This window comes from Tenrec ecaudatus, chromosome 8 (assembly GCF_050624435.1).
Source record: "Tenrec ecaudatus isolate mTenEca1 chromosome 8, mTenEca1.hap1, whole genome shotgun sequence".
In the NCBI taxonomy this organism is placed as follows: Eukaryota; Metazoa; Chordata; class Mammalia; order Afrosoricida; family Tenrecidae; genus Tenrec; species Tenrec ecaudatus.
This window is the reverse complement of record NC_134537.1, coordinates 141,590,648-141,606,020: the sequence shown is the minus strand read 5'-3', so window position 1 is coordinate 141,606,020 and position 15,373 is coordinate 141,590,648. Positions and strand designations below refer to the sequence as shown.

At 39.1% G+C, this 15,373-nt stretch overlaps 1 protein-coding gene across 1 annotated transcript in view; it reads right to left on the bottom strand.

The window, feature by feature from the left end:
- Window positions 1–15,373, bottom strand: part of EXOC6B (exocyst complex component 6B) — a 567,559-nt gene that overhangs the window by 221,878 nt on the left and 330,308 nt on the right. Inside the window, exons 15-17 of the mRNA XM_075556958.1 lie at window positions 15,202–15,311; window positions 11,866–11,977; window positions 2,965–3,099 (exon numbers count right to left, since the gene is read on the bottom strand). Coding sequence (XP_075413073.1) covers window positions 2,965–3,099; window positions 11,866–11,977; window positions 15,202–15,311 — 357 coding nt within the window. The remainder of the gene's footprint in view (window positions 1–2,964; window positions 3,100–11,865; window positions 11,978–15,201; window positions 15,312–15,373) is intronic.

Below are 15,373 nucleotides of genomic sequence, written 5' to 3'. Positions count from 1 at the left end.
CTTAAAGAAGTGACCCTAGTGAGCCAACATGAGGTCTCCTCTTTTGAAGTGGTTCTTATGAAGTGCAGATAAGGAGAGTGGTGTGTGTTCCATGGCTGGTAGGCAGACTATTCCACCCCTTTGTTACGTAATTGATCTCTAAAATGTGTTTTGTTTCTCTCATCATTCTTGATCTTAATACCACCACCCATCATCCAGTTTGCTCAGTTCCAAACCTTGAAATAATCATGACCTCATACCCATAAACCATGTCTAACTCACCCATAAGACCTATAGTTTTAATCTTCACAAGTATATCTGACCAATTCCATGCCTGACACCCCACGTTTCTTTGGAAACGGTCTCCAAATAGGCTTATCTTCATCTTCTACTACTGCCCAACAACCAGCAGTACTGTTAAAAACATAAACCAAATCAAAAGTACCAGCCCCAATTTTGTAACAATTTTATATCTCATCTCAGAATAAAATCAGTTACTTACCATGGTCTATGAAACCAAAATCAACTGACTCCTTTGCTCTCCCTGCTACCACCAGTGATAGATACATCACTACCTAGCCCTATAAGGCCCTTTGGTACTCCTAGAGCACACGAATACTCCTCTGAGTGGAATGCTTGTAGATCAGAAATCCAAATGGTTCCATTTCTCATTTCATCTGGGTCATTTATTTTTCTTACTAGTTTTGACCACTAAAATCAAACAAACAAAACACAACACTGCCATTCAGTCAATTCTGAATCATACACAGCAACTGTCTCACAAGCAAGAATATGTTCTGTCGAGACATTTACGCCATTTATTGAAATCACTAATTTATTGAAAACTATGGCATATTCATTTGCTGAAAACCCAATGAAGTATAATTCTACTTGGAAATACATGTGGTCCATGGCAACTAGTTTTATAACATTGCCTGGTATATAGTAGATACTTCATTAAAAACTTATTGAATACAAAAAAGGTTAAAAAAACTCAACTTATTGAAAAAATGAGGACTGTAACATACTCTTCTTGTGTGCCTTTTGCATAGTTTCATATAAAAGAAACCATGTCTCTCTTGACTAGATTATAAATCCTTAATCTAGGGATTAGGTGTTGCTGTTTTTCAATCTTCCTTCTCAAGAACCCACCAGACTGTCAACAGTAGCTACTCAAGGAATCTTTATGGTGGAGAAAATAGAGGAAGTCCTCATTCTCTTTGTAAGAGTGAGGACATTCTATGAACAAGGAAAGCTAAGAATGACAATCTGATTATGTCACATACGGCAGAAACCTGACAGAACTCAGCAAGAAAATACCTTGAAGACCTTCTGAGTCTTTTTGTCCTTTTTCCAGCATAAAGGTTTCCATCTGCAAGGGAATGTTTTCTGGAAACAGTAGCTTAGGAAAATACACAACATGTAGCTGTTATAATTGCCATGTTTATACTGAGTTCTGGGTTGGCTTGTCTGAAACAGCCCTGGTAAAAATAAACCTTCAATGTGTCTTAAGCAATCAGTGTTTCCAATAGGCACTGTCAACATGACCTTCAGTGGTCTCACAACTTCTCCTTGACTAAGTATTTAACTGTCTGTTCAACCCTATGGCTTCCCGTCTGCCTTAAACTTTGTCTCAGCATTTTCAATGCTGGAACAACAACAAAACACACAAACCATGGTTTGGAAATATTGCTGACTATAAGAATTCAAATAATTTGATAAGCTCTTGAAATAAGAAAATTGAGACATGGGATGGGAAGAGCAACAGATTTTACATATCCCCAATATGATAGAAAGTATATGTGAACCTTGAATTCTAACTCCCTGACACCCTAGTCCCTGCTGAACCCTAAAGTTTAGCCCTGCCCACATCTTCTTTCCTGGAGAAATTTTGACTTTCCCAGTAAAGCAAAATAGAAATACTTAAGGTCATTCTAAAGTTCTTAAAAGCCCACATCATATTTTCTTACTCAGATTTATTAAATAACTATTTCTCTCACTAAAATATATATTTTTTGTTTTGGTGGATTAAAAATTTTTGTTATTAATAAATCTTTTTATTGGGGCTCATACAACTCTTATCATAATCCATACATACATCAATTGAGCAAAGCATCCTTATACATTCGTTGCACTCGCCATTCTCAAAATTCACCTTCCACTTGGGTTCCTGGAATCAGCTCAGTTTCCCTTTTATTCCCCCTCCCTCTCCCTCCCCACTCCCCCCTTCCCCCTGGTCCCTTAATAAAATATATTAATATAAGACTATTAACCCAAACCACACAAGTTAGTCTTTAGGTCAGAATTCACCCATTTAGTGTTCCAGAAACTGTCTTCTGGCTTTCTTTTTTAAATACTTATTTACAGTTTACATAGCCATAGAAAGGAATCTCTAAAAGCTTTTATAAAATTAGGCACTTTTCCTCCAGAAACTCATCTACCGTCAGTCCTTCTTTTGTTCTACAAGAGTGTTTACTTTCCCATTTGATCTAGCACTGGCTCAAAAGTCCTGATATGGACTTCTGAGAGAAACATAAAATTACAAGGAGGAAAAATGTCTCACTAAAAAGTACAATAAGACATTGGACACAAGATATAGAAAGGAAGAGACCGCTAACTAAAAACTTTTTAATGAATCCTGATGTCAACGATAACTGCCATTATCGGGCCACTCTCAGGACTTAATGTCTGTAATGAGGGCCAATTTGAGAAATGCCCATTTTCATGTATAAAATAGAAAGAAAAGTTCAGAGTATATAAGTTGAATTTTTTCTGTTTGCTTAGTTTTTAGTTTAAATGTCCAGAAACAAGTGCAAAGATTTTCTTTTCTGAGGGAGGAAAAAGGGCTGGGGTAGGACTCAAGCACCCAGTCCCAAGATCATGTTATGTGTCGTACTAATGCATCCTGGGGGGAGACAAATCCACGCCGGGTAAAAGGTTCCATACTGTACACAGCAGAGTCCCACTACTGGAGGAAAATCTCACCTTGAAAGTTGTGGTCCCATAGAGCTTGGTGGTGTGAACTGTCTCCGGAAGCACATTGGTGATATTGGTAATAAATTCTTCCAGATATTTACAGGATTTTTCCAAGTGTGTTGTATTGATGATAATCTGGACGAGCTAGAAAACAATGATAAGAGCCATAGGTTAAGTATCCACCCCAGGCTAAATGGCTCAATATAAATCTGCAGGTACTAAGAAACGAAAACAAGGGCCCAAATTGTGATAGCAGAAGTCATCTGCATCCCACAAAAGGCCCGATAAAGCAATAGGTTTCCATGGTGTCGGTGGGGGCGATATCAGGCTACATCTGTGTGATTCATTCCCTGTAACACCCTGACCAGTATGCCCCGCCTCTTAATCCCACAGCTTGAATTTGGAGACTGAATTTTGGATACAAGATTATTAACTTCCATAAAAGTATACACGCAAAAACATGAATCTTCAACTTTAGAATGCCTTCAGGATGGGGGGGGGGGGCGATGGACAACCACCACAGGAGCAATTCATCACGTTTGCTTTCACTCTGTTTCCCCTTGGAGGATGACTAAAATAGCCTCAAAACATAAGCTGTCTAAAGTAAATCACTCTTCTTCCTGAGTGGGGAGGTGGCTACTGGCAAGGTTGTCTTGATGTGGAGTCAGAAAAGTAAGCGAGTTAATTTAGAGGACTGACTTTAAATTTTCTAATTTAAAATTAGCATTACCTATAGAGATGGCATTCTGTCTATCAAAAGAAATCCTAATAATTAGGAGGAATCGTGTCATGTTATAGAAATTTAAAAAAAACCAGTAGCAGTCAAAGAGAAAATTGTCCTGTTTTGCAGGGTATTGGCAGTTTAAAAAAAAAAGGAGGCGGTTTCACTGGGTACAGTAGTAATTTCCCATGACTTTTTAAAGATCTGTCAACACAAAAGATCACCATGAATTGCATCAACTGGCTGTCAGTCACTTTTTGAAATGTTTCATTGCTGAACATAGAATGGACTATTAAAACACTCCCGGATTACAGTATATACCATGTCATTTTCAGAGGGAATAATGTCTGTTAATGAGTCCTAAGTGATCTTTACTCCTGAATGACAGATACCACAATCCTCAGAAGCACATTTACAAATGTAAAGCCAGATGCTTTGGGGGTAATTTTAAACTTAAGGATGAAACAAAGCAATTTCAGATATCAACTTCCATCAGAGTTGGAGCTCCTTTGATGATATTTTTAACCCCTGCTTCCCACTCTCTTACAAAAATACACTGCTGTGGCAATCCAGACCAGCCTCAACATTGTTTCAAGGACATGGAACTAACAACAGATGACAGATACGTTATCTCTTATATAAAGTTCTCTGAGAAAAGAAAACACGAAAGACAAATAATTACCTCTCACAACTCTATAACAGAAGTCACTTAAGGTCCAAACTGTTAAGAGGTAAAAGCTGTTTTGTCTCTCCCTCCCTGTATCAGAAAGGAAGGCAAAGAGCACACTGTAATGGTCACAGCCATCCAAGCCGCTGCGCTCACTCCAGTGGAACCTGAGGCATGACGACCGACAATCTCGTGTTGTTGACCAACTCCAGAGTCAACGTTCTCATCATCTAAAATACTTCAAAACGAAACTGTGCCTGCAGTGTCCATTTCTCTTTATATTTCACATGATAATGGTTTGCTTCCAAAAATAGAAAACACAGTGCACTGATGCTTTAAGAGAACTAATAGAAAGCAAGAAAATGAGACATTAGACTCCACACCAGCAGCCTCTCTAAACCATTAGATCTACACAAAGACGAGGAACTAGCAAGCAGCCTTGGTTCTCATGTATAAAACAATGAGCTATTACCTTCGCAGACTTCAGGGAATCTTATCTCAATTTTCCCTAGTCAAGACCCAAAATGCTGTGTCAGCTACTTCATTTGATATTAACTCCAACACCAAAATATCGAAAATACTTGAAGTTATGACTCTAAATTTTAAAGTCTAATGTAGTTTATACTTGACAAGACCTATGCTTGAACTTTTTTTTAAAACACAATCTGAGTAATAAGAGTGCTGTTAGCACAGCAGATGATAAAGCCATGGGGTCACTGATCTGAACTATAATAAAAACAAAAAAGGAAAGCATTTGTCATTTATTCAGTACTCCTGGGAGGGCATTACAATTGTAAAGAGATGGCATCACCAATATGGATCATTAAAAAATAAATAAATAAGAAAAGGACCAAGAGAGAAGTCAGGAGAGGCTCTAAAATTTGCTTTTAAATATGGCGTAGCAAAAGGGAACAGAAGGAATGGTGGACTGACAGCCATGACCTCAAATATACCGACAATCCTGAAGACTGCACAGGCTCATGCAGTGTTCATTCTGTTACAAATAAGGCCATCATGACTCAGATACAACTCAGTGGCAACCAACAACGATTACTATGGACTAATTTCCTGCCCACTAACCACAACTAATCCTCAATCCTACTTTCCATGTAATCACAGTTTCCAACATCAATCAATTCTCCTTTCTTTATTTCCACAGAACTAGTTTATACTTCTCACTTCCCACCTCAACACTTGCTCCCCTCCTCATTCTCACTTTCAGTTTTAGACTTTGCTTTCTACCCACTTGACACCACCCGAAAGACTCCCATACCTCCCATCTTCTACCAGAGGTGAAAAGTACAAAACTCATACTATATATCAATGCAGAGATATATTCTTTTCTCTCATATCTCATCTTTCAACTTTTGTATCCTTCCCCTTAGAAATAACATACACAATTTCTCCTATAAACAAAACAAAATTCTCTTAGCCCTACTTATCCTGCCAGCTGCTATCTCATTCACTAGATTCCAAAACTTCCAAGAAGTACTATATCTGCTGTCTCCAACTCCTGCTTTGTTATTTTTTAATCATTTAAAAGGCTTTATTTTCTTAGTTTTATTGGCCTATAATTCATGCACCATACAATTCAATGATTTAAATATATTAAAAAGAGTTGCCCCGTCACAATTGTAAAACATTTTTCTTTTTCTTTTTTATATTCAAATCAGCTCTCCCTCCCCACCAACCTCCCCTGTTCTAGCCCTAAGAAACTATCCATTTAGTTACTGTCTCTATAAATTTATCTATCTCGGTCTTCATAGAAAGAAAATCATACAAAACAACAACAAAGCACAGAAAAATCTCAACCCAAATTAGAAAATATTACGAATGGGTCAAATAAGAAAACAAATTTAAGATGTAAAATTTTAACCTATCTATATCTGCATTTCACTTCCTGATGCACTCTGTCTAAGAGAAAGGTAAAAGGCCTTTTTATTTTAGGATAGTTCTTTGAAAGAAAAAGTTTCAAAGAATTCCCATATACCCATTTCTTCTATTATCAGCATATTACTATGGTACAATTATGGCAACAAAAGAATCAATAATGGTGCATTACTCTTAATTAAAGACCACACTTTATTGAATTTATTGGGTTTTCCCTAATGTTCCTTAACTATTCCAGGATCCCATTCAAGATACATTGCATTTAGTTGCCAAGCCTCATTGGCCTCCTTGGCCTAGTATTGCGCTATCGGTCTTTAAGTTTGGGTTTGCTCAGTGTCTTCTCCTGAGTTTTCCGAAGGATGGCTTTCTCCTGAGTTTTCCGAAGGATGGCTAGAGAGATGAAAAGCCCCCTAATCCCACCCAGTCAAAGGGACGCAACACCACAGTGATGGCAAAAGAGCCATCCGAGCCGATGCTAAGCTGAATCACCTGATCAAGGTAGGATTTTCCAGATCTGTTACTTCCCTCAAGTTTCATTCTCTGTCATGCAAAAGGCAAGACATGAAGCACAGCTGAAGGAGCCCTAGGGGCGGTGTGGGCTAGGCCTTCAGTACAGACTAGCTGCTTCTCAAGGGCAAAACTCTGGTGATTTGCTCCCATAATGAATGCATGCTAGGAAACCCTGGGAGGGTAGGTCCACTAGGTCCTACATGATCGCTAAGACTCAGTAAAGAGTAGGTGGCACATAAAAGCCCACACGCATGGACACACTCTCCTCTGGAGACAGAGCTTTGTGATGTCAACGACACCATGCCGCATGACGGAGTAGGGAAGTCACCAGTCACCTTTGAAACATAAAAGGAGCAAATTAGACAGAGAAGCAAGTAAACAGGCACTGGGCAAAGATGCCATGCTGAGATCGCAAAGGAATGCAGGGGAAAACAAAAATAGCTAGAAAAGCTGAGACGAGGAGTCCTGTCCTGAGCCCCAGTCCAGTGCGAAAGCACCCCACCAGAGCCAGCACCCTGAATGCAGAGTTCGTCTTCCTACACAGTGAGAACATAATTTTGTGTTAGTTGTTGTTGAGCTGGTTCCCATTCTTAGTGACTTTACACACAGCAAAATGAAACACTGCCATTCCATCGTGCCATCCTCATAACTGTTCCTGTGCCTGAGTCCACTGATGCAGCCACTGGGTCAGTCCATCTTGTCGAGGGCCTTCCTCTTTTTGCGCCCTTCCACTCTGCCAAGCAGGATGTCCTTCTCCAGGGATGGGTCTCTCCTCACAGTATGTCCCAAGTGTGTGACCAAGTCTCCTGTGCTTGCCTCTAAGAGGAGAGCTCTGGCGGTACTTCTTCCCAGACGATTGATTAGTCTCTAATACTCTTCTCCAGCACCACAATGTACAAGCATTGATTCTTCTTTGTCTTCCTTATTCAGTGTTCAACTTTCACATGCATATGAGGCCACTGAAAACAGTTAGGTGAGGCTCGCCTTAGTCTCAAAGTAACACCCTTGTTTTTCAATACTCTCATGAGGTCTTGAACAGCAGATTTACTCGTTGTAACTCATCTCTTGTCGGTTTTGTAAGGTAAAGCAACCGGTTTGAATATTTCTGTTAACGCACACAGCCCTTACTTACCGACTCAGACAAACCTCGACCACACTCCAGGTCTCTCTTTACCCTGAGGCCAGAGATCCCAGACCTATGTGTGGTGACTCAGTCAGTGGTGGCTGGACCTTTTCTTCCCAGACACACACAGACCTGCTTCTCATGGCCTATCAGGATTTGTCCTATTACCGCTTCGTGACTTTAACAAAAGTAGGAATGTGTTGACTCATATAATTAGAATTTTCCAAAGGAGACTGGGTCAAGAGTTCAACTAATGTCATTAAGAATCGACTTCTCTGTCTCTCTTATACTCTGGGTTTACTTCATTGTCAGAGAGGTTCTTTCTGGTGACAAGATAGTCTCCAGAAACTCTAGACCAGTGGTTCTCAGCCTTCCTAATGCTGCAACCATTTAATATAGCTCCTCATGTTGTGGTGCCCCCAACCACAAAATTATTTTTATTGCTACTTCATAACTGAAATTTTGCTACTGTTATGAATCAGGGGACTCCTGTGAAGGGGTCGTTCAACTCCCCCAAAGGAGTCGCGACCCACAGGTTGAGAACTACTGCTCTAGACGCTCTTGCGACATAGGACCTAATATTTCTAGCAAACTCTGGGAAGAGATTTGATTGGCCCATCTTGTGTCACATGTCCATTCCTGGATCAATCACTCATGTCACTGACCACGAGATGCAGAACTCTGATGAAATAAGTTTGAGTCCTGGGTCTTCAACTTAAACCTGAAGGTGAGATTACAAAGACCCAGAAAGAGAGGGAGGGGTTGTAACCAAAGGGAAATTATCGATGCTCTGTTGACAAAAAGAAACAGAATGTGTGTCGCAGGAACAAAAAGCAGAACTAAGGTTTTCAAACATTTGCTTCCCTTCACCATCAAACATTTGCATTCACTACATTTTATCATACTTTATAACTTATTTATTTTGTTTATTATCTGATTTCCAACAGGAGAACATAAGCAAGGAGACTTTTCCTGAGGGTTCCCAGACACATAATAGGCACTCAGTAAAACTGCATCTCTGTAGTAGATGTGCCCATCTTAGTCTGCCTACTCACATCTCTTTCTGACTAACAAGAGGAGCTATACGCCGGGAGTTTATTATGTACCAAGCACTGTCTGAAGCATGTCCCATGTTCATTTAATCCATACAGCAATCCCATGAGATACAGGCTTATATTTTTCTCACAGAATGACTAAGAGATTTGCCTATTAAAGGAAAGTCAAACTTAGACCCCAGTGTGGCTTTAGGACTTGAGTGCAATTACTGGTCAGCTGCCTTTCCCACCCAGCCTGGACGAAGCAGGAGGGCAACAGTACCTGCGGACCAAGCTAGCAATCTCTTGAGGTCTGAAAAACCAATGGTGGTCCAGCTGAAAGGTGAAGTGGAGTTGGCTCAGCACATGGAAGAGTAAAGAAGCCACGAGGAAAGAAAGCCAGTATGTGCAGAAAAAGAGAAGGAAAGTGCACATGGACAGAAAAAAAGAAGAGACAAACCAGACAGACATTAACTGTGTAGAACTCCTAAAGAACTCTCAGGCTTCTGGATAAAAGGTCCTGTGAAGCTCTTTGTGTATGTGAACTTAAAAGAATATCATTGTTGGAGTGGATTTTTGCTCTGTCCCAAAACTATCTCTAACAGAGCAATTTTCATGTCACTATGGACCTCTTGTAAACTCCCCACCTTTGTTATGATGAAATAATCAAATCAATATGGAATGCAATGCAATATTGTAAAAGTGAGCAAGCTTAGGAATAAACACCTGGTTTGATGTCTCATTTTCAATATTTTGCTAGCTGTGTGACCTTGGATAATCACCCTGAACTTTAATTATGTGCTCTATAAAATGGGAATAATAGCAATGCCCAACTTACCTCAAGTATTACTGTACTAAACAAGATGGTATTTGTGAGTGGGCTTTGAAGACTAGAAACTGCTGCACAAATGTTAGCTATTACGATGATGATTCCAGATGTGAGTGCACTTCAGTTCCCTGTTATGAAGGATATGATCTCTTCTCTGTTCCAAAGGTGAGCAACGCAGTTATTCACCCATTTACTGGCTGGTGAAGAGAAAATCGCTCTGTGTACCAGTAACATAATAACCGAAGGCATCTGCTACCGCAATAGCCAAAAAAGTAAAAAATGTGTTTGATCGTACTATCATTCATACACAGGGTTAATAAAAGTACCTTTACCTAAAAAAGATCCAGTGATTAGGAATAACATTTACCTTTCAAAGACAGAGTGCCTAGGATTGCAATTATAAATGGTCACTGTCAGGTAAGTGTCGGGCTGCTTGCGAAGCAAGCCCACCATCCCTCCTGTTGGAGAAAGATGAGGCAATTCCGTACAGATTTATAAAGCTTCAGAGGCCCTACTTAGGGTTGCTATAAGTCTGTATCAACTCACTGGCAGCCGGCTAGAGGCTTTCCTCCTTTGAATCATTACTTAATGTATGCAGTGCCTTGCTAGAAGACTAACAGAACAGGAAACCCAAGTATTAAGACTGTAGGATTTTCTCTCAAGATGTAGCAGTAAATAAGTGGGATTCCTATAATTAAAAGTCAAAAGTTTTCTGGGTGTTGTTTCTTTTAGATAATTTTCCTGCTGTGCTGTTTCTTTTAAGATGTTTTTATTTTTTAAGAGATTACTAAATTGAAGGGCATAAGAAGAGTTGTATCTATAATTTCAATGAAGAGAGAGTTAAAAGATAAAAAACTAATTTAAATCTTAGATGGAATTTAAAAAGATCATTATAACCGAACACACTAGGAGGATACTCTAATTTTTACTAATTTTTTTTGTTTTTAGGTAGCCTGATACCAGGAGCACTGGTGGTGTAGTGGTTATACATGGTGCTGCTAACCAAAAGGACAGGAAACTCCCCTATAGCATCGGCCCACAGGCACTGAGTTTGGTTTTGGTTATAATCAGGCAACGGGGGACTGTCCTAAATGTCTATATTTCCAATGAAAATAAAGGGGTATTTTAAGTAGAGTTTCAAATGTGGCCAATTTCTCATCTTATAATCTATTTAAGTCATATTCCAGAGACAGAAACTCACTCCAAAAATCAGAGGTAGACACTCACCTGGATTCCAGCGGTCTTTATCTACCAACATCACTAACCATTAGTTGAATTTTACCATAATCATTGACAGTGTATATTCAAAAATGACCAGTTTTTCCTTAAAACAATTGACTTTTAGACTAACCACTTCCACAGGTAAAACATATGTCCCATAGTCTTTCCATTTCTCCCTAAATAACATCTCTCTAAGTTCCTATATTTGGCACTGTAATTTCCAACAAACAGCAAGCTAAGACTCTTCTGTCATCCTGGGTTTCCAAGAGAAAGGAAACTACACATATTTTTAACTCTGAGGCCCTACTGCCAGTGGGCCACACCTCCCTGTGCCACAACACGGTCCTCACATACATCCAGTAGTCCTCCTCCCTTTGTGAGCCCCACAAGCTGATGATAGTACCTTCCTCTCACATTTCCTCAGGTCAACCCACCAGATCCTCTGCTCTTTTCATTCATATAAGGTCAACTCCAAAACCAAATCTGAGTCTAAGGATGCTAACCAAGAACTGGGAATGCCATTATACTTAGCAACGGTGGTTTATGCATGCAAACTGTGGTCCCACAGACCATAGGTGAATTTTCATTCATTTGAATAGAGACCTGAAGTTGACAATATTCTCCAGCCAACCATTTATCCTAATCACTGGCAAGTAATAGAAAATAATCTTAAGGACTCTAGAAAGCTATTTATTAAAACCAATGAGAGAGAAAAAGTAACAGTTTAGAAAAAGATTTCTGAAAGATGATGGAAGGAAAAACAACCAAAGGTTTCATTGTACCCTTTTACTATTAGGGACCCATCAAGAAGAGTACCATGGCTTATGTACAAAGTATCACTAATCTACACATATGGCCCAGAACAGGCATCTGTTAACATACTGCTATGGCTGCCTCCGAAGTGAGAAGCTTTACCTCGGTAAGTCCAATATTCTTCCTCTTAATGACATTCAGCAGAGAATTGCTCAGAGTCCTGGTCAGTAACAGGTTTGTAGATTTACGAATCATGTCATCAACTTCCGTTGAACTGGAAGAAAAAAAAGTCATAGCAAGTAGAATTATTTTGGCAAACACAAAGGGAATAATAATAATAAAAATGATAATAAAATTATCATTATTATTATGACTCTAGTTTGAATTACTAGCAGTTCCCTGTTGTTGCACTACTGCATTTAAGTTTTAATTATCTACAGCAAAATCTTACTTGCAATTAAATTAATGCTGTTGTTCAATAATTTCCACAATCTGCTAAGTCCCCTTGCTTTGGAATAGGCTCAAATATGGATCTCTTCCAGTTGGTTGGCCTCCAGTTGGTCTTCTGAATCTCTTGGCAAAGGCAAAATTCTTCAGCTTATCAAAGCATTTCAATTGGCAGCCAGTCCATTTCTGGAGGCTTGCTTTTCACCAGTGCCTTCAGTGCAGTTTGAACATCTTTTGGTATCAGCAACTCTTGATCATCTGGGTGAATGTTGACCAGTTCCTTTGGGTCACAGGACTATGTATTCATCTTCTTTTAATGCTTCCTGCAGAAATCAATAGCTTACCATGGACTCTGTCAATGTTGCTATTGACGTTGATTTATTTCTTCAATTCTTTCACTGTGTGTTCTTCCTTCTAGATGTTAAGTCCAAGTCTTTCACACTTCACTCTAAAGCTTCATTTGGACTTCTCGAGCTGCTTTTGGAAATTTTATGTCCAGTTCTTTTAAATGGTCATTTCTACCATTTTTTTACTCTTTATTCAAGAACAAGCTTCAGAGTCTCTTCCTACATCTACTTCTACCTCTTTTTTCTTTTTCTTTCTTTTTTTTAAATGACCTTTTGCTTTCTTTGTGGATGACGTTCTTGTATCATCTGATCTTCTGTCATTAGTGTTCAAGTCTGGTCTTCAAAGTCAAAGCTGGTCTTAAGACGATCTTTAAATTTAGTTTGTATATACTCAAGAGCATATTTTGGACCCTGTGGGCTTATTTTAATTTTCTTCAGCTTGCTTGAGAACAATTGTTCCATAGTTTGCCCCTGGCCTTGTTTGGACTGATGATATTGAGTATCTCCATGGTTTCTCCCCACAGATATAGTCAATTTGATTCCCATGCATTTCATTTGGGAAGATCTCAAGTATGGACACCATTTATGTTGCTGAAAAATGAATTTAAAGTGAAGAAGCCATTCATCTAACAAAATCATATCATGCGATACCCAGCTTCTAATGACAAAGTCATATTTTCCAACTAGTGATCATTCTTCTGTTTTAAATTTTTGCATGCCAATTACCAGTAATTATCAAGGCACCCTGACTGCATGTTTGATTTCAAACTGAAGAAGTTAGGATTCTTCAATGTCGTCATTGGCGGTCACCAGATTTTTGTCAACCTAGGTAGACCAGGGTTCTCACGCCTCCATGATGGGATCTAACATTAAATAATCAACTCTGTGAGCAGCCAGCAGTTGTAGTGGGGTGCAGCCACCTTGATCAGATTACAGCTTTGAAGCAATTGGGAGAAAGACTACTTGGGGATGTGGCCAGCTCCTTTTTAAGAAGACTCCATGGGAAAGTTTGTCACTTGTGCTGGATCAGGTTTCTGCATCTTGTTCTTCAATCTCCTGTCATATTACCTGTCAATCCTAGGAGCCATCAGTAAACTGCCGATCCGGAATTCATTCAATTTTGTACCCACCAGCCTGTATGCTTCCTGGTTCATCAGTCTCCTGCCACAATCACAAGTCAGGTGAAGGCGCTAGCTTACCATCTGACACACACACTTGAACCAGACTGGATTTACCTGCTTCTAAAGGTGTATGAGCCATTTCCAGATAGAAATTTCATGATAGAGCTGCCTTAAGACAGCACTGCTCTTGCTTCTTTAAAGAATCGAGTGCAATACAAAGGCTTTTATTGTTGCTGGGTAAATCTAAATAATAGTTGCATTAACTGGTTTTCCTTGTAGACATATAGATATTACCCTTTCTCAGACAGCACTGTATTTCAAGATAGATTGAAGAGGAATAACATTGTATTCATCATTAAAAAAGAACATTTCACGATCTGTCATTCCTGGAATAGCAGACTCCATTACTGTCCAACCCCCAAAGTCTAATACCAGTCCATTTCCACTCACTAATCCCTAAGATATCAACCTTTAACATTGAATTTCCTTTCTGATGACTTCTAATTTTCCCAGATTCATACTTTCCAAATTCCAATCAGTAATGGGCATTTGCATCTGTCTCTTCTCATTTTGAGTGGTTTGCCAACAGCAAAAACAGGTCCTAAAAAGCTGTGATCCCTGTAGGTCATTACATTCTATTCTCAGGAGACTGCGCTTTCTTGGTGCTATTCTGAGTGACTTGCAACTTCATCTTCAACTCCAAAGGTTCATCTTCTAATACTATATCTGATAATGTGCAGTTGTCACTTACAAGTTTTTTGTAGCTAGTCTTTCATAAGTGAACTGCCTATTCCTTCTTCCTAAGCTGTGTTAGTCTGGAAGCTCTGCTGAAACTGTTCACCACGGGTGACAATGCTGATAGTGAAATACCTGTGATATACTGTTGTTAAGTACACTCAAATCAGTTCCAACTCATGGAGACCCTACATAAAACAGAACGAAACACTGCCCGATCCTCTGCCATCTTCACAGTTGTTAGTATATCTGAGCTCACTGTGGCGTCAGTTGTGTTCACCCATCTCATTGAGGGCCTTCCTCTTTTTCATTGACTGGTGGCAAAGGTTCCATCATAACAGCAAGACACAAACTGCCACAGCATGCCAAACTGACAGATGAATGCTGCTGTGGGCTAAATCATCAAACTTAAATTGAAGGAGCTATGCATGACTGCCTTCAACAAGTTCACAGAATGTTTGAAAAAGGACATTTCCACAGATGTTTCCTGTTACTCTTTTACTGTTTCCTCAAGTAGAATATTAAAACTCATATGTTAGAGTACTCTTTGCTAGTAAATTCTCACTAGTATAAAATGCTAAAAAGAAAATCCGAGGAACAAATGGTAAAGAAAAGGATAGGTAAATGGACATACATGAACAAAATTACATATGTAAAAAATACTTCAAAGGTACCACCTATCCCCGTGCACAATTACTGTATAAATGCCTCTGTGGCCTACAAAGAAGGGCTAATATGGAGACTTGCAAAATAAGAGCTGAAGGGAACATCAATTCCCCCCAGAATATCTATGTATTATAGAGGCACAATCTTAGCATTGGTTACATTCCCACCGTTAAATACCATACCTTAAATGAAGATCTTCTGAAAACTTCAGACAGGCGTAGATAAATTCTTTAATTTGGTTGTAAACTTTTGGCACAAATTCAGAAAAAGGAAACTTTTTTGGAAACTGTTGCTGTAAATGCAAGAATTAAAGAAACTAAGTCTTATGCCAAACTCACTAAAAACACTTTTAAG